A 19,797-nucleotide genomic window follows, 5' to 3' on the forward strand; every position below is an offset into this window, starting at 1 on the left:
AATCATCTCTATTTTCCGATTTATACCTGTTATCCCTATTTGCCAATCTATATCTGTTATATCTATTTGCCGATCTATATCTGTTTTTCTGATCTATATCTGTCATCTCTATTTGCTAATTTATATCAGTCATCTCTATTTGCCGATCTATATCTATTTTTCTGATCTATTCTATTTTACGATTTATATCTGTTATCTCTATTTGTCAATTTATATCTGTTATATCTATTGGCCGATTTATATCAATCATCTCTATTTGCCGATTTATATAAAAAATCTCTATTTGCCGATCTATATCTATTATATCAATCATCTCTATTTTTTGATCTATATCAATCATCTATATTTTCCGATTTATATCAATCATCTCTATTTTTCGATTTATATCAATCATCTCTATTTTTCGATTTATCTCTGTCATCTCTATTTGCCGATCTATATCTGTTATATCAATCATCTCTATTTGCCGATCAGTCATCTCTATTTTCTGATTTATATCAATCATCTCTATTTTCCGATTTATATATGTTATCCCTATTTGCCAATCTCTATCTGTTATATCTATTTGCCGATCTATATATGTTTTTCTGATGTATATCTGTCATCTCTATTTGCTAATTTATATCAGTCATCTCTATTTGACAATCTATATCTATTTTCTGATCTATATCTGTCATCTCTATTTGCTAATTTATATCAGTCATCTCTATTTGCCGATCTACATCTGTTTTTCTGATCTATATATGTCATCTCTATTTTCTAATTTATATTTGTTATCTCTATTTGCCAATTTAAATTTGTTATATCTATTGGCCAATTTATATCAATCATCTCTATTTGCCGATTTATATCAAAAATCTCTATTTGCCGATCTATAACAGTCATCTTTATTATCCGATTTATTTCAATCATCTCTATTTTCTGATTTATATAAATCATCTCTATTTTTCGATCTATATGTCATCTGTATTTGCCGATCTATATCAGTCATCTCTAGTTGCCGATCTATATCTGTCATCTATATTTTTTGATTTATATTTGTCATATCTATTTGCCGATCTATATCTGTTTTTCTGATTTATACCTGTTATCCCTATTTGCCAATCTATATCTGTTATATCTATTTGCCTATCTATATTTATTTTTTTGATCTATATCTGTCATCTCTATTTGCTAATTTATATTAGTCATATCTATTGCCGATCTATATCTATTTTTCTGATCTATATCTGTCATATCTATTTTCTAATTTATATCTGTTATCTCTATTTGCCAATTTATAGCTATTATATCTATTGGCCGATTTATATCAATCATCTCTATTTACCGATTTATATCAAAAATCTCTATTTGCCGATCTATAACAGTCATCTCTATTTTCTAATTTATATCAATCATCTCTATTTTTCAATTTATATATGTTATCCCTATTTGCCAATCTATATCTGTTATATCTATTTGCCGATCTATATCTATTTTTCTGATCTATATCTGTCATCTCTATTTGCTAATTTATATCAGTCATCTTTATTTGCCGATCGATCTATATCTGTTTTTCTTACCTATATCTGTCATCTCTATTTTTCGATTTATATCTGTTATCTCTATTTGCAGATTTATATCAATAATCTCTATTTGCCGATCTATATCAGTCATATCTATTTGCCGATCTATATCTGTTTTTCTGATCTATATCTGTCATCTCTATTTTCCGATTTATATCTGTTATCTCTATTCGTCAATTTATATGTTATATCTATTGTCCGATTTATATCAATCATCTCTATTTGCTGATTTATATAAAAAAATTTCTATTTGCCGATCTATAACAGTCATCTCTATTATCCGATTTATATCAATTATCTCTATTTTTTGATTTATATCAATCATCTCTATTTTCTGATCATCTCTATTTTTCGATTTATATCTGTCATCTGTATTTGTCGATCTATATCAGTCATCTCTATTTGCCGATCTATATCTGTTTTTCTGATCTATATCTGTCATCTATATTTTTCGATTTATATATGTCATCTCTATTTGCCGATTTATATCTGTTATCCCTATTTTCCAATCTATATGTGTTATATCTATTTGCCGATTTATATCTGTTTTTCTGATCTATTTCTGTCATCTCTATTTTCGACCTATATCTGTTATCTCTATTTGTCGATCTACATCTGTTATCTCTATTTGCCGATCTATATATGTTATATCTATTGGCTGATCTATATCTGTCATTTCTATTTTCCGATTTATATCTATTATCCATATTTGCCAATCTATATCTGTTATCTCTATTATCAAAACTATATCTATTATCTCTGTTTTCAGATTTATATCAATCATTATCCGAGCTATATCAATCATTATCAATCATTGTCAAATCTATCATCGGATCTATATCAACTATCTTCTAAACTATGACTATAAACAATCTTCAATCAATTATCCATTTGCGATAATTATTCAATTCAAAGTCGCATCGTTTACACATGCGCATTCAAACACAATCTTCAATCAATTATCCATTCGCAATAATTCTTCAATTCAAAGTCGCATTGTTTACACATGCACAATCAAACACAATTTTCAATCAAATCACCAAACAAAGGTGAACTAATGCTCATTCGCGATAATTCTTCAATTCAAAGTCACATCGTTTACACATGCACAATCAAACTCAATCTTCAATCAAATCACTAAACAAAGGTGAACTAACACAATATTCTCGCCCAACCAATTCATTTTTATCAAAATCGTCTCAGCAACTATTCAAATTAACTATTCAGTTCCATGAAAAATCTTAACCGTTGCATCTATTAAATCAACGATTCAAAATTACATCGAAAAAAACCAAAGGCACAATCAGTGACAAATACTACTACACTTTCCAATACACGTTAACTTTAAATAACATCTGAAATTCAAAATGTTTTATTCCTTGTTTTAATAAAGCATCTTGAAATGGGGGCTCCAAGGCTAATCCAATGGCCGAGTTATGAACTCGCTCAATGGCCGACTTATGATTCATTAAAAGCTCAACCTCCTTTATTAAAACGTATTCCCATGCTAAGCTTGGGGGCTATGATATGGCTGTTACAAATCCGATATCATAACTCGGGATTATATATAATAACTCGGCACTTTACGTTATAACTCGGCGTTATACGTTACAATCAGACTCAACGAACTACATCCTGGAATAAAAACGTCCGACTAGGTATTATCACTCATTAAAACCTAATAAATGCTCTTCAATTCAGATGATTAATAGAATGTAACCGACCATCTTCACCTCACCTATAAAGGTATGATATTTTATCCTCAAATGAGGCACTGAATTCTCAGTACTAACTTAAGCATCAGAGTGCCTGTTGCAGGTACACTCCCCCTTTGTTCATACTCTTCATGACGTGATATCTCTCTGGACGAAGAGCTCGGATCATCCCAGCTTATAGCTCGGGATTGAAGGCTAAAGCTCGACGTCGGCTCCCCTAGCCGAGGCCATGTCCAGGTAATCACATAAGAACAATATATATATATATATATATATATATATATATATATATATATATATATATATATATATATATATATATATATATATATATATATATATATATATATATATATATGAGTAATAGTGAATTATAACAATTATTTATCATCTAAAAAATTTGTACCTCAAACATAGTTCTTTTTCTGTTTATTATTTTTTATATCTAATGACCTACAATTCTATCAACAGTATTATCTATGGTAGATTATGTAATAAAAAGGTTTGGAAAATAAAGGCAAGAGTAACGAGTAAAGATGGTCTGCGAGTGTTGTTGCAAGATCACGAACACTTGGAAGATAACTGCACGATGATTGTGGTATATAGAGAATTTTGGAGAGCTTATAATGAAAAGGTAATAACGAAATCTCTTAATTAAATTTATTAATTTATTAAAATTTATTACTATCAATTTAAAAAATTGACAAATTCTAGGTGCTAATGGGTAATGCATTCTTATTGTACATTTATAGCTTGAGAATATTAGAATTATCATAAAAATTTGTATTATTTTATTCTCTTGATAAACAATTTTATCATTACATTAATCATATAATTTTGTATACTAATATTGATATAGTATTGTTTCAAGTATATATTTTGCAGGCATCAAAGGATAGTGTTGAGTTGTTATTTAGTGGGTTTAAATTATTTATTGTTTATTGGAGAACTTTCTGCATTAGAATTCTCTAGTAATTTGTTGTTCATTTTCAGCTGATTTTGATATGTTCTTACACATATAATAATTTGTTAGTGGATTTAGGTATTACTAGATTATTTATGGTACATTTAGTATATATGTCTTATTTATTGAAAAAAGTAGATTACTAAAACCAGTTAATAACTATTTTAGAGTTATAGAGAAGTTGGCAGTGTTACTATCGCCAATACTGTTTGCCTAAGAGCGCCGAATTCTAAATTCTAAGGTCTTTAAATCCAAGATCTCCTTCTCTTCTTGGGTGAGTCATAATGTCTCAGTTAATCCAAACCATCTGTTTTTCAGAGCTTTTTTGTCCCACCAAAATTGAGAGAGTATAGAGTAGATTTCCCAAATTAAACCATCAGGCAATCTAAAGCAAAATAATGTATAGATAGGCATAGCTTTATCTACAGCCGTAAGTAATACCTCTCAACCTCCCGAAAATAAGAGACTGTGTTTCCATCTTTGGATTCTCTTTCACACCTTCTCTTTGATTATACTGAACGAAATTTTTTGAGATCTAAAGATCGTAGAAAGCAAGCCCAAATATTTGTCTTGAGTCTTAATGTAATTGATATTTAAAAAGTTAGCTAATTGTATACAAGTAGTAGAGAGAATGTTGTGGCTAAAAAATTACAGCAGACTTATTAAAAATTATTGTGTTTAAGTTCTTAAAATAATAAAAGAATATTTTTAATAAATTATTAATAATGTATAAAATTATTTAGATAGACAATAGGTGAAATTTTTTTATATCTTGTAACAAAAATTTCAAATAAATTACATCTCATTATTTTCGTGTGTGTATAAAAAGAAAATTAGAAGGTTGAAAACCAAATATTTTTTTTCATTTTAAAAAAAACTTGCTTAAAGTGGAAAATAATTACAGAAGTGTGGAGGGTTGCCCAGCCCACAAAAATAATATTTGTTTTAAAAAACATAATTTTGAAGAGCCCAACCCGGTAAGAGAGAAGCCCAATGATGAGTGAAGAGTAGAGAGTAAACGACAGAGCAGCAACCGAAACAAAGAGAGTAGTGACTACAAAACCCTAATAAGTGCCGCTCTCTGTTTCTGTGTTAGTTACTGTCAGTGTTTTAGTGTTCGATCTAAGACTGACGGAGCGTCATTTCTTTCTTGCTGCTTCGGAATAACGCTCGTAAGATTCATTTCTTCTTCTCTCTGTTCTCTCTTTTTCTTTTTTCTTTTTTTTTTGTTTGTGATTATGTTTTTGAGTTTTCGTGTTTTTTGGTTGAATTGAACTAACAGATTCACCGTCTTCATCGAAGCGAAGCCATGGCGTTGGTGAGTTGTTCATTTCTTCTTATAATGTTCATCACTTGCTGATTAATTTGGTTTTAATTTCCGTCTTTCTTTTATTAGGTTTAAGGATAGGGTGTGTTTCCTTGGGGGTTAAAATATGAAAATCTACATAAGAATTTCATTTATGTTTTGTGCACAATTATTCAACTTATAGCATTCCTAGTTGATCAATAATTAATTGATGTAATAAAGGACAAAAAGTTGAGATGCTCGATGGTGTCAACAATAGTTGATGCATAATGAAACAGGGGAAGCTAAAAAAACCAAAAACATAGTTTTACTGGCCTTCAGATTGATTAACATAGGTGGCAAGTAGTAGAAAGTAGAAACTGATGTTGCAAGTATGAAAAGTAAATCTGCTATATTTATTAATATAATTGTCTTATATTATTAAAATATGTATTACATTATTTTTAATATGTGGGATTTAACTTTATATTCTTGTAATCTGATCCATAAGTCGTGTTCCCTCTGTCTAATTCATAGTGCAGATTCTGCATGCAGGTAAAACAAACAAAAATGCTTACAAGGCACTCATTGCAGCTGAGTATGTTGGTGTGCAAGTTGAGTTGGCGCCCAATTTTGAGATGGGTGTCTCTAACAAAACTCCAGAGTTTCTCAAGATGAATCCTATTGGCAAGGTATTGTGTTTTTTGAGCTATGAGAGGCTCCTGCTATGATTTAGTGTTTGTACTTACTTTCCGTAGTATTCCTCCAGGTTCCGGTGTTAGAGACACCAGAGGGCCCTGTATTTGAGAGCAATGCAATTGCTCGTTATGGTAAGATCATACATACAATATTTGATTTACATATGATTCCCTTTGCCATGGTTGATTAAGATGTTTTAAGCTTGTTCAATGCTTTTTCTGCAGTTGCTCGTTTAAAGGGGGACAACAGTTTATATGGTTCCTCCCCTATTGATTATGTAAGGGTTTTCTTTCCCCCGGAAAATCCTTCTATTTATGTATTCAACCAATCCATTACCACATGCGACTAACATTGCTTTATTATATTTTTAATGCTCTGATATTTCAGGGCCACATCGAGCAATGGATTGATTTTTCATCAATGGAGATTGATGCTAATATTAGTAGGTGGTTCTTCCCGAGATTGGGATTTCTTCCTTACCTTCCTCCAGTAAGTTTGTACAAAAGACCTTTATTAACGCTAATTTTTGTGAAATTTTGCATCTTTTTTTGGTATGTGCAATCGGTCATGATTATTGTCAATTGCTTACACACTAGGGACAAAGTGGTTAGTGTTTACCAGCCACCATGAAACAGCAATAAAATGATGGTAACAATAATTAAGGGGACTGCAAATGTTTGTATGATTTTTTCTTTTTTGTCCTTTATATTTGTATCATGTGATGATTATATATATTTAGATTGTAAAGTCAAAACGATTGTATTATGTTCATGATATTTGTCTTTCTTTTTTTTATATTATGTTGTCAATTATGCATCGTTTTACCTTCCTCTTTATTCTAAATGAAGGTTGAGGAGGCCGCAATTTCTGGACTGAAGAGAGCTTTGGGTGCTTTGAACACTCACCTTACTTGCAATACCTACCTAGTTGGGCATTCAGTGACCCTAGCTGACATCATAACAACATGCAATTTGTATTTGGGTTTCAGTAATATCTTGGTTAAGAGTTTCACTTCAGAGTTTCCTCATGTTGAGAGATACTTTTGGACCATGGTTAATCAGCCAAACTTTCGAAAGATACTAGGTGAAGTCAAGCAGACTGAAGCTGTTCCACCTGTTCCATCTGCAAAGAAGCCTTCCCAGCCAAAAGAATCTAAGCCCAAGGCGAAGAACGAGCCAAAGAAAGAAGCAAAGAAAGAGCCAGAGAAACCCAAAGTAGAGGAGGAGGAGGAGGAAGAGGCTCCCAAGCCCAAAGCCAAGAATCCTCTTGATCTTCTTCCTCCAAGTAAGATGATACTAGATGAGTGGAAAAGGCTGTACTCCAACACCAAAACCAATTTTCGCGAGGTTGCAATCAAAGGTATTGTTATTTTATCCTTTTTTTTTTATAGAATTAGGCAGTTAGCATCTATATATGGTGTAAACTATGTTTTTTTTACAAAGACTTCTCAAACATTTTATTGAAGTCCTTTCTTTTTCATTGGGAGGATTATTTTTCTTTGACTACATTGTGTTATTTAATTGATGTCTACATTTTTATATCCCTTGCAATGCCAAGATGTTTTTAAATTTGTTTCATCAAATCTTGTAGGATTTTGGGACATGTATGATCCAGAGGGATACTCTTTGTGGTTCTGTGATTACAAATACCAGGATGAGAACACTGTTACCTTTGTGACAATGAACAAGGTTGGTGGTTTTCTTCAGCGGATGGATTTAGCTCGAAAGTATGCATTTGGAAAAATGCTTGTAATTGGATCACAACCACCCTTCAAGGTGAAGGGGTTGTGGCTTTTCCGTGGGCCGGAAATTCCAAAGTTTGTGCTTGATGAATGCTATGATATGGAGCTTTATGAATGGACTAAGGTTGACATATCTGATGAAAATCAGAAGGAGCGGGTCAATCAGATGATTGAAGATGCCGAACCGTTCGAGGGAGAGCCTCTTTTGGATGCTAAGTGCTTTAAGTGAACTTGTGATTTGTTTAATGAAAAGTTATGTTTTTCGGTTGTCTTTGTTTTTGGTAGAGTTTGGTGTTTATTAATAGGACTCAAATTTGAGCAACTTAGAGTGTTTATCTTTTTACCTGAATTTTGACTATAACAAGACTACAAGTGCTATATTTTGAATGGTTATAAGCATTTATAAAATTTCCTTAGATTCAATTTTTTAGTTTTTCATCTTGAATTGGGTATTAGATTCATAGATTGATTGTAACTGGGGAGAAGTTTTATAGAAATATCGTAATTTTATACCGAATTGAACTAACTTTTTATATTTTTTATTTCCTTGGTCTGAAACCTTTTTCAAATTTTCTAAGTTGTTTTTTGTTTTCCTTATTTCTAATTTTTAGGTGAACGTTGTAAGTTGTAATCTATTTTTTTTTTATGCGAAAGTGCAATAAGTAACAGTCGAAATTTGAGTGAAAAATCAATTTAGTATACAAATGGTTTATATGAAGAAAAAGATGGTTATTTTAGTTCGTTCAACTTTTGTAAATAAAAATAATTATTTTAAAAAATTTAAACCTTTAATAATAATAATAATAATAATAAGAGTAAAGTATTGTTTTTGTTTCCAACGGGAGTAAGTCCTAAAGTTGTCCTTTTCAATCGTCCTATTTAAGTCCCTAACATTTTAAAATTGGCTCAATGTTGTCCTACCGTTAAGGATCCGTTAACAGAATTGACAGCGGGACAAAATTGAGACGATTTTGAAACGTTAGGGACTCAAATAGAACGAAAACGTTGGGGACAAAAATGATACATAGAAATAAATTTTAATTTTATCCTTAAATAATATCAATTTTTTACTGTATATAATATTCAATTAATTTTTAATCACATCTAAGTAAATTACACTTAATCACACTACTTTCATTCTAAATAAATTTTTTATATTTTTATATTAACTTATAACTTTAAGTGTAAAATTATAAAAAAAAAATGAGATATTATTATCCTTAAAATTTGATAATTTTTTATTGAGTATATTTTTTTGTAATTTTTTTATTAACAACTAATAATACTTTTAAAAAATCACAAAAATATACTTAGAAAAAGTCACTAAATTTTAAGTATAATAATATCTCATTTTTTTTAATTACACTTCTAAAAAATCACATCAAAATTCAATCTTTAAGGTATTTTTTGAAAATATATATTTACTGTTGGGTATTGTTGTGTTTTTAAATTATTTAAAGGCATTTTTGTCGATAATAAAATTCGGGTGCATTGTTACCAGTGTTTGAATATTTCAGAGATATTTTTGGTGGTTAACCTTAGTTTTATTTATTTTACTTTTAATTTTATTTTTCAGTCCCTCTATTTTCTTAGAATTTTCTTATGCCTAGATCATTATGCCTCTAAAAATTCATTCACACTATTTGAAAATTGTCATCTTGTCTAATCCATTGATATAAATTCAATTCAAAACATACAAAAATAGCAAGCAAAAAATGTGAATAAAGAGATTTAATTTCATAAAAAGAATGTTGAATTTATCAAATTTTTAATATTATGCAACACCTATTTGGTTAAAAATGAAGTTTGTATGGTTCAACAAAACACTTATAAAATTGCCTAGCTGACATGATTAAGAGCCTACTTAATTAATGAGAAATTCTTTTTATGGGGGAAGTTTTTTTCTTCCTCTACTCTCTTCCTCTATGGCTCTATCTTTCTTTTATTCAAATTTAATAGTCAATTTCTCATTAATGATGCGGAATAGGTTTCAACTAACTAGCTTACATTATCACTATCTATGATTGGAAATATCTTTTTTTTTTTTTTTTTAATTTCTAATACAAATACTATAAGTCTATAACACGCATATTAGTTAGGTCATTTCAACCACATGCTAAACCTTACCTAACAAGATTTGTGAAATTTTTTTATCATGCATACTTATTAATTGGTGTTAGATTTCGGAGTTAATACGTATTTCAGTTCCTAAAAAAAAAAAAAATTAAAATTTCATAGATTAGTTAACATCATTTACTGACCCTATAATTGTTAGTTATATACAACATAATGTTATAATTATGCAGTATTTCTAGTTTTCTACTGATTTTTATTTTTTATTAAGTTCTAATGGAGATAAAGTTGTGGTTATTAATTACCATGTTTTTAGCTTGAAAGTTATTAAAGTATAATGTTCTAATAATTCCAATACGAATATACTATGAAATCTCAATTTTGGGACTGAATGTTAAAAGCAAATGATAATGTAAAAAATTATTAATATTTACAATATACTTTATCATTAAGATAAGATAGTGATTAGTTTTGGATATGTCCTAGTACAAATTTTCTAACGATGATACATTAAAAATATACAAAAGTTCCTCACCAAATTAAAATATTCAAATAGAATGCACGAAGGCTTCTCTAATTTTTGTAAAAGGATTTTTTCTGAAATTATTTAGTTCTAAATGACCTTCAAAAAATAGTTCTTTTATGAGCTATTTGGCTTGCATTTTTTTTCAATATTCTTTATTTTTTACTTTTGTACTAAAAGAGTGAGAACAATTTTTTTAATTAGTTTTACAAAATTATGAAAACAAAGAGTAAAAATACAAATCAAACAAATATTTTTTTACAGTATTTTTTTACAAAATTTTAAAAATAAAAAACACTAAAATTAAAAATTTATAAAAAAATATTTATTGCTTTTAACTCTTACATTTATTATTTTTTTTACAAAATTTTAAAAATAAAAATATTTATTATCATTATTTTATTATAGTGCTAGAGGATCAATACATTTTTTAATTTATAGTCATCAGTTAATTATCATTAATATTTTTAATAGTATAAAATTATATTTAATTATACTAAATTACACAATTTTTTTAATAATTAAATACCGACTAAATTTTAATAAAAATACTGAACGTGAGACTTTTTTTATTATTTTATTCAGTAACGGGAATAGATCTTTTCAATTGTTAAAAAAAATTGACAATGTAAAGTATGATTTCTAATCCTTCATTACTCTCTCTCTCATATTTATTTTTGGTCCTACTTATAAAATTAATGGTGAGAGATTACACTTTACTCCCTCAATTATTAAAAAAATAGAGAGGATCTATTCCCATTAACGACATCCAAACGAACAACACCGGCTAACTCCAATTATATCAGGTGGGGAGGATTTGTCCACCTGTTCTTAAAGTCGCTTTCTCACTCTCTCTTTCTCTCTTAATTAATACTTTTCCATTTTCCGTGTGTGCGCGCGTCAGGTCAAAGATTATTACCCAAAATGCCAAAACTATTGGATCTCATTTTCTCAATTCTCTCTTTCAATTCATACGCCACTTACCAACTAACTCTTCCCTCTGCTTCTTCCAATATATAAACAATTACAGTTTACTCATTACAAACGCATATTATATAATCGCAAATCATATTCATATTAATACAATAGAATAATTATTATTAATTAATACTGCGTTCTAATACTAATATTCTTCGTCTTCCATCATCAGCCTCATCAGGTCTGCATTGACTTTGCTCTCTTCTGTTCTGTTCACTCCTCTCGATCATCACTAGCTGCTATTTGCATTTCGCATTGCTGATCATCAACCATGCAAGGTTCTATATGTTGAACTTTTTATTATTTTTTTTAAAAGTTAAAGCTTTAATGTTTTATGTTCTTATTATCTTGAATTCTTAGCTGAGGTTGTTGCCTGCAATTATGGAATATTGTGTAATACAGAGAATGTCATAGAGAATGGTTTTGTCGAAGAAGATGAACATGGAACGGTCAAATCTTCGAAAGTCAAGGTAGAGTTTGTTTTTGCTTGCTGCTTAGCCTGGGATTCAATCAATTTACTTAGCTCATATCCATTCCATTTGAATTTTCATGTTCTCTCCTTGCGTAATTTGCCTACTATTGCTACAGTTAGATACATGAATAGTTATATATCTAATACGCCTTCTGTTTTTGCCTGAAACTGAAGCATCACTGCATCAATTAGCATAGGTTTAGTTTGCGTTACGCTGAAATTCTATCTTTATTTAAATGAATGGTGGAAACAAACACTAAACCTTTTGGTTATCTCTTCTAAAAGCTTCAAAGGGTAAGTAGAGGTATATGAATGCTTATCTAAGAGTTGTTTGTGGCTCCTCATAGTCATGCAATAACAATGAGTCCTTTGAGTGGAGGCTTGATTGCCTTTGCTACTGGATCAAAGAACAAATGTTCTCATATTTAAGGATTTAAGATTTCATTAGAGATTTTGTATCAAACATCATTTCTAGTATCTGATTCTGACACCTGTTTTGTGCCTTGAGTAAGGTTGACCCAGGGAAACCTGCAGGACTTACCTGGCAGCGCAAATTGAATACTGCAGGAAATACTCCGCTAGAATTCAACGTATCTTTGAAAGAGATTATCCGTCTGGTAAGCCTTCTAGGGAGATAATAGATGTATATAATCCTTTCATGCATTTGAATTGTCCACATATATCATGTCATCTATAATTTTATTCATGGACTTAACTGTTGTTAGTCGTGCTCAACATGTCAAGAGTATTTTTTTTTCACCATCAAACTCATACAAAGAAACTTCAGTATTAGTTTTTACTGAAGTTCTTTATTCCTATTATAGAGCAAGGCTTTTCAATGTGAATTCCCTGCTAAAATACGTTGGTACTTTCTATATTGAGAATGTAACATGTAAACTCTATGGTTAAATATGTTTGCTTATGGCTGTAGTACACTTAAAAGTTAAGGACATAATGGTTTTTGATATATATAGCAATCCTGATATGATATCTGTATTTATAGGCTCCAATAGGTTTTCGGCTATGGCGCCATGTCCGGGAAGAAGCAGCCAGAGGAAGGGTAATCATCTTTTGTGTTCCATCTCATCTTGATTTGTCCTAATAAAATGTTTTTCTGATCACGTTTCTTGAATTGCTTGCTGCTTTTCTCTGTTTCTGCATGTCTTAGGAAGGAATGATGGACCCTTTTGCTAAGCGTCATGTGACATCTTGTCATGGTGTTCCTTTAGGTGGCATTGGGTAGGTCTTCAATCCAAAAAATAAGCTTCAAATTTTCTACATTAATCAGCCTTTTCGTATTTGTATATTTCTACTTGTACATATTGAACGAATCAGGTCACCAATACAAATTAACAAATTATATTTGCTTGGGAGGAAAAATTTTATACATTAGCAGTTTACTAGTTACATGCATAAAAAATTATGGGATTGGTATAGTAGAGTTCGGTTTCTAATTATTTCTGCCTTAAAACAAAATGAAGTCATGTTAATGCCATTAGTGGCCCTGTAATATTTGTTTGATTTGAGTATGTCCAGAACATTGTTTGAATCATTTTGTGCATTAAATTTTGCTGCCAACAATTTGTTCTACAGTTCAGGAAGCATTGGAAGAAGTTACAGGGGTGAATTTCAACGTTGGCAACTATTCCCTGTAAAATGTGAAGATAAACCAGTTTTAGCAAATCAATTTTCAGTAAGTTTGCTTGAATCTATCTTATCACAAAGATTACAGTGCTGCTATATATATCTGGGTAAAATCTTGACAATAGTGGCAAAATCTTCTCGATCTTACAATATCGTTTACATTTATGTTTATTTAATCTGCTATATATACCATTGATCTTTTCTTGTTACAAGTTACATGGCTTGTCTTGGCCCCATTTTCATAACAGTCAATATTCACCAACAATAAGCTTTTGTATAAATATCAGATGAGAGAATCCATTCCCCATAAAAATAACTATACCTTGAGATATGTTATCATGAAAGATTGATCACTATGTTTGAATGTTTGACATGCCTCCTCACAATAAGCCCCAGAAGCTTTAATTGTAGAGGAAAGCATAAGTGAATAATGTGATGCTGACAACAGAACACATCATGAATCCATAACATTATAAAGAATTACTTAGTCCAAGGTTGGACATCTTGCAAGAACATAGTACATATTGGTTTTGGAACCAGATTTATGTCTCTTACAATCTTGTTTGAACCTTAAATATCAATTACAATGTACTTTAAGGTTGATAATAGTTTGTTTATCAAGAAAAAGGACATTCATAACCAAATTTATTTCTTTGCTTACTATCAGGTATTTGTTTCACGTCCAAGTGGTGAAAAATATTCGAGTGTACTATGTGCAGGGAAGCCAGATATATTAAAGTAAACATTTATAGATTGCCTTGTAAATTACCAGTTACTAATTTATCATTTTCTTAATCTTATTCTTGTAAATTAATTTCTTGAAAAAAATTTACTTCAATTTCATTCAGAGAAAACCCAGTGTCAGGAATTCAATCATGGGATTGGAATCTGAGTGGTGACAAATCCACATATCATGCATTGTACCCAAGGGCTTGGACAATATATGAAGGTAAAATACGGTAGTATGTATTTCAATAGCTTATCCTTTACATTGATTATCTCCTCTATAATTTTGTTCCAAATGCAGAACCTGATCCAGCACTGAGAATAGTTTGTCGTCAGATCTCACCTATTATACCCCATAATTACAAGGAGAGTAGCTTTCCTGCATCAGTTTTCACTTTTGTGGTAGGCAAGAGTCACTTCAATTTCTTTTTAGTTAGAATTTGATACATATGTTGCTCTTAATAAGCAATGAATGTTATTTATGCAGTTAAATAATTTTGGAAAAACAACAGCAGATGTCACCTTGCTTTTCACATGGACTGTAAGTGAAACTTTTTTGTGACTATTAATTGCTATTACACTCTTGGTGTTTTAGTTTTTTATCCTATCCTTGGCCCTTGGGGCACTTAATGCAAGCAATTGATGTATGCATTTAGAATTCTGTTGGAGGACTTTCTGAGTTTACTGGCGATCATTTTAATTCAAAGATGTAAGAAATTTGTGACTTGTTCACCTTCTTTGTGAAAATCTCCCATTTGATTGCTTTTTATTCTAACATTCAAGATACATATTATGTCATGCTAGGGTGAATGACAGAGTGCATGGTGTTCTTCTACATCACAAGTAAAGCCTTAACCCTTACTGTACTTTTGAATGATAAATAATTTTGGAATTTATCAATTAATTTAGTTGATACGATAGGACTACGAATGAGCGGTCTCCTGTCACATTTGCAATTGCAGCAGAGGAGACTGAAGATGTGCATATATCAGAATGTCCTGTCTTTGTTATATCTGGTGCTCACAAGGGTATCTCGGCTAAGGATATGTGGAATGAAATTAAACAGGTTAAGAGACAACCTATAATTTTTCACAATATTTCATTGAAACTTGAAAACTATTTATTCATTGTCTTTGTTATATTAAGTTATTGGTTCCGTCATGTTTTCTTCTGCTGGATAAAGCCAATTATTCTCTTCTAGCTTCTAAGCATTATATAAGACAAGCACTTGGATTTTTCTTTATTTTCTTTTATCATTTATTTGGGTGTCATAAATTTCTTCTTTTCAATTATGACAATTACAATGTTGAAGACTTCAAGTCCCGTCAAGCATCACTGTTTCAGAATATTGTAAGCTTAAAGAATTACCCCTTTTGAACTCTTAAAATGATGTATCTTGTAATATCTTAAGGCGATCTTTTACGATTGGTTTTTTATATTTTCTTACATTACACCATTTTAATCTTTATTTTAGTATGTTTAGGATTCTAGTATTTTTGAAAAATAGGGTTTGTTACTTCGTAATTTATATCATAGTACTTCTCATCATATCATAATGGCTGAGTAAATGAAGATATCATGATGCAGATTGTAATGCTGTTTTTTCAGCTTTTGTTGCCTTTTTCTTCTTCTCCCCACCCCATCTCCCCCCCCCCCCCCCCGCTTTTTTTGTTGATGTGTAGCTTGTATTTACATTGTCCTTTGTCCTTACGAAATTTAATCATTTGTATTTTGGTTCATGTGGTGATAATATGCTAATCTGTGATTTTCTTTAGAAAGCTCTTCGAAAGATGTCGGTTACAGCATGATATTAACCTTTGACCTTTCTGTAACCAATATACTTATTATATTTCACTGAACTGAATTAGTACTATTTGTCTTTTTAGCATGGGTCTTTTGACCGCCTGAATTTCGCTGAAACTGCCATGCCTTCAGAACCAGGATCATCAATTGGAGCAGCTGTTGCAGCAACTCTTACTATTCCTTCAGATGCTCAACGTACCGTCACATTTTCACTAGCATGGGACTGCCCTGAAGTCAAGTTTCCGGCAGGAAGGGTTTACAACAGGTTGGCTGTAGAAAACTTGTATAAAATTTCCTGTCTGAAGACTATGCTTAACTAACGAAACTTAACAGGCGTTACACTAAATTCTATGGTACTAATGGGGATGCAGCTGCAAAGATTGCGCACGATGCTATTATCGGTAATACTCTTTGATGAGATACATTATATTTTGTATTTGTATGGTTGGGATTGCTTCTAAACTCAATATTGAGAATTATCCATAGATTATTTTTGGAGAGCCAGACTATGGATAAAATTTTCTCTTTTCTTTTCTATTCTTTCTTTGATGTCAAAATTTAGATGATTTCCCAAAGCATGCACCATAGTTATAATTGCTAATAGCCTAATAGAATTCATGAATAACTTACTAAAGCTTCTATGAATTGGTGACATAGGGCACCGGCAATGGGAGGTTCAGATTGAAGACTGGCAAAGACCAATCCTTGAAGACAAGAGACTTCCTGAGTGGTAATGCTCAGTTCTTTATTAACTTTCTTCTTGTACTTTAAAAATTCTGAAGCATTCAGAGTTGTGCAGGTACCCTACAACCCTTTTGAATGAGCTGTACTATCTGAATTCTGGGTTCACAATTTGGACAGGTATTTCTCTAAAACTTGGGTATTATATATTAGCTAATTAAGCCATGTTTATTTGCTTTAAAACTTTTCAGACTCTCTATGATTCTGTGGTATGAGTTATGACTTTCTCGGTCATCAATTTGTGACATTATTCTCTGTTTCGCAGATGGTTTAGGTCCGGTGCATAGTTCAGCTAGCTTAGGGGAAAGAAAATTTTCGCTGGATGGGTTCATATATGATTTAGAGAGTCCAAATTTATCGCCCCAGAGTGATACTGCTATTAACATTCTTGAAAGATTTAGCTCTATACACACTCCAACTGCATCAAAGTCAGCATATGGAGTAAATTTGCTTCAAGAAGGGGAAGAAAACATCGGTCAATTTCTTTATCTTGAAGGCATCGAGTATCCAATGTGGAATACCTTTGATGTTCATTTTTACTCATCTTTTGCACTGGTCATGCTTTTTCCAAAACTTGAACTCAGTGTCCAAAGAGACTTTGCTGCAGCAGTAATGATGCATGATCCTGAAAAAAGGCAAACTCTAGTTGATGGCCGAATGGTTCGTAGAAAGGTTCTTGGTGCTGTTCCTCATGATATTGGAGTCAATGATCCATGGTTTGAAATAAATGGCTATAATCTTCATAACACAGATAGGTGGAAAGACTTGAATCCAAAATTTGTTCTCCAGTGTTATAGGGATGTAGTTGCCACCGGAGACAAGAAGTTTGCAAGAGCTGTTTGGCCAGCTGTTTACATTGCAATTGCTTATATGGACCAATTCGACAAGGATGGCGACGGAATGATTGAGAATGAAGGCTTCCCTGATCAAACTTATGACACATGGTCTGTATCTGGTGTGAGTGCATATAGTGGTGGACTTTGGGTTGCGGCACTTCAGGCAGCTGCAGCCTTGGCACGTGAAGTTGGTGACAAGGGCTCTGAGGAGTATTTTTGGCTCAAGTTCCAGAAAGCCAAAAGTGTATATGAGAAATTATGGAATGGTTCATACTTCAATTATGATAGCAGTGGTGGGAGTAATAGTTCATCCATTCAAGCTGATCAATTAGCTGGACAATGGTTGTTTTTCTTCTTCTGGAAACTATGCCTTATTTGCATGCTTTATTTCCATTGGTGCAACTTGTGAAGTAGGTTTGTTAGATTAACAACATATGTGCATATGCCAGTAACTTCAATTGAATTATTCTATAAGAATAACTTCAGAAAGATAACTTAAATCAGCAAAAACTGGAAGAATATAAACAATGTTGTAGAGTTTGTTATGCATATAATTCAGTCTTTGGTTTTATCTTCAATTATTTGCATATGTAGCTTCCTCTTCATTATACTTACAATGAAATTGATAATTCTTACTTATTGTTTTTCAGGTATGCAAGAGCATGTGGTCTTTTGCCAATTGTTGAAGAAAAAAAAGCTAAAAGTTCGCTTCAAATGGTTTATGATTACAATGTTATGAAATTTAAGGGTGGAAGCCGCGGCGCTATAAATGGGATGTTACCTAACGGAGAAGTTGACATGTCATCGATGCAGTCGCAAGAAATATGGTCAGGGGTTACATATGCCGTAGCTGCAACAATGATCCAGGAAGACATGATTGACATGGCATTCCAAACTGCAAATGGAGTATATGAAGCTGCATGGTCCAAGGATGGACTTGGGTATAGTACCTTATTACTCTATCCTCTTGATACTTAAACTTTTGGAAAATTATAGCCTCAAGTTGATAACAAAGTAAGCTTTAACCACAGAATCAGAAGGTTTTAATTTTACCAACGGATTTCTTTGATAAGAAACTTAACTTTCTTTTTCTTTCTTGATTAGTCCATTATGTCATGTAACACAAGAGTAATGCAATTTTTAGTCAATATTTTAATTCTCAACAAATTTTAATCAAATTAGTCTCTAACTCTTTATTTTTTTAGATGAATAAATTTTCAAGTCATATTTTGACAAAGAATTAAACAATCATTATTTAATAAAGACATAACCATCTTTTAAAATTTTTAAATTAATTTTTTTATATAGACAAATAATCTAAAATTTGAAAACTGATTTAGTAATTAAATTTAACTGAAAATTAAAATGTTTTAATTAAATACTTTCTAAAAATTAATTCAGATATTAGTCAACAAAATAACTCAAAATAAAGTTTTTTGTGTTTTATCATGTATTCTTTAAGAAATAGTTATTAAAGGTTCATTCTTCTGTTGAATCAACAGTTATGCTTTCCAAACTCCTGAAGCATGGGACATTAACGATAGATACAGATCTATGTGTTACATGCGCCCTTTAGCCATATGGGCAATGCAGTGGGCATTATCGAGACCAAATAAGCACACGTGGCGCGAGATTAAGGTTGATGTGAAGGATGATGATTTGTCTTTGTCAAGATACCATGCTGGTTTTTGCAAAGTTGCACGTCTTCTAAAGACTAAGGATGAGAAAGCACCAAGAAGTTTATGGCAGCTTATATATGATTCTACTTGCAAGAGGATGTTGTAATAAAAGATTATTAGATTTAAACTTATGCAATGCACCAAAAGAATGCAATAATGTAAATGAAAATAATCTTTTGCATTAAAAGATAAAATAATTTAAACTTATCAAACTCTTTTTATAGAATTATTTTGACTGATTTTTTTTAGATATAGACCAGGATTTTGTGTAACACACCGTTATTGAATTTTATTGTATTTTTCAAAATTTTCATGGTGGAACAATTTGTAGGAGGCTGAATTGTAATAGCAAT

The 19,797-nt window shown here is 31.2% G+C and overlaps 2 protein-coding genes across 2 annotated transcripts; both read left to right on the forward strand.

The window, feature by feature from the left end:
- The first annotated feature begins 5,209 nt into the window (after nt 1–5,209).
- LOC107613108 (elongation factor 1-gamma) lies at nt 5,210–8,399 on the forward strand. The gene is made up of 8 exons (XM_016314964.3): nt 5,210–5,416; nt 5,527–5,562; nt 6,072–6,221; nt 6,299–6,359; nt 6,453–6,505; nt 6,616–6,717; nt 7,077–7,587; nt 7,819–8,399. The coding sequence occupies exons 2-8, from the start codon at nt 5,554–5,556 to the stop codon at nt 8,196–8,198; spliced, it is 1,266 nt and encodes a 421-aa protein (XP_016170450.1). The 5' UTR covers nt 5,210–5,416; nt 5,527–5,553; the 3' UTR covers nt 8,199–8,399.
- A 3,061-nt stretch (nt 8,400–11,460) lies between these two features.
- Nucleotides 11,461–19,771, forward strand: LOC107612542 (Beta-glucosidase, GBA2 type family protein). Its single transcript, XM_016314230.3, has 20 exons — nt 11,461–11,821; nt 11,946–12,013; nt 12,528–12,632; nt 13,019–13,075; nt 13,184–13,254; nt 13,609–13,708; nt 14,327–14,397; nt 14,508–14,608; nt 14,687–14,787; nt 14,873–14,926; nt 15,042–15,094; nt 15,190–15,228; nt 15,307–15,451; nt 16,272–16,453; nt 16,522–16,589; nt 16,846–16,918; nt 16,988–17,049; nt 17,195–18,107; nt 18,416–18,706; nt 19,268–19,771. Exons 1-20 carry the CDS (start codon nt 11,815–11,817, stop codon nt 19,548–19,550), a joined length of 2,844 nt encoding a protein of 947 aa, XP_016169716.1. The 5' UTR covers nt 11,461–11,814; the 3' UTR covers nt 19,551–19,771.
- The last annotated feature ends 26 nt before the right edge of the window (nt 19,772–19,797 follow it).

Source organism: Arachis ipaensis, chromosome B8, assembly GCF_059453495.1.
Source record: "Arachis ipaensis isolate K30076 ecotype BB chromosome B8, ASM5945349v1, whole genome shotgun sequence".
Taxonomy (NCBI): domain Eukaryota; kingdom Viridiplantae; phylum Streptophyta; class Magnoliopsida; order Fabales; family Fabaceae; genus Arachis; species Arachis ipaensis.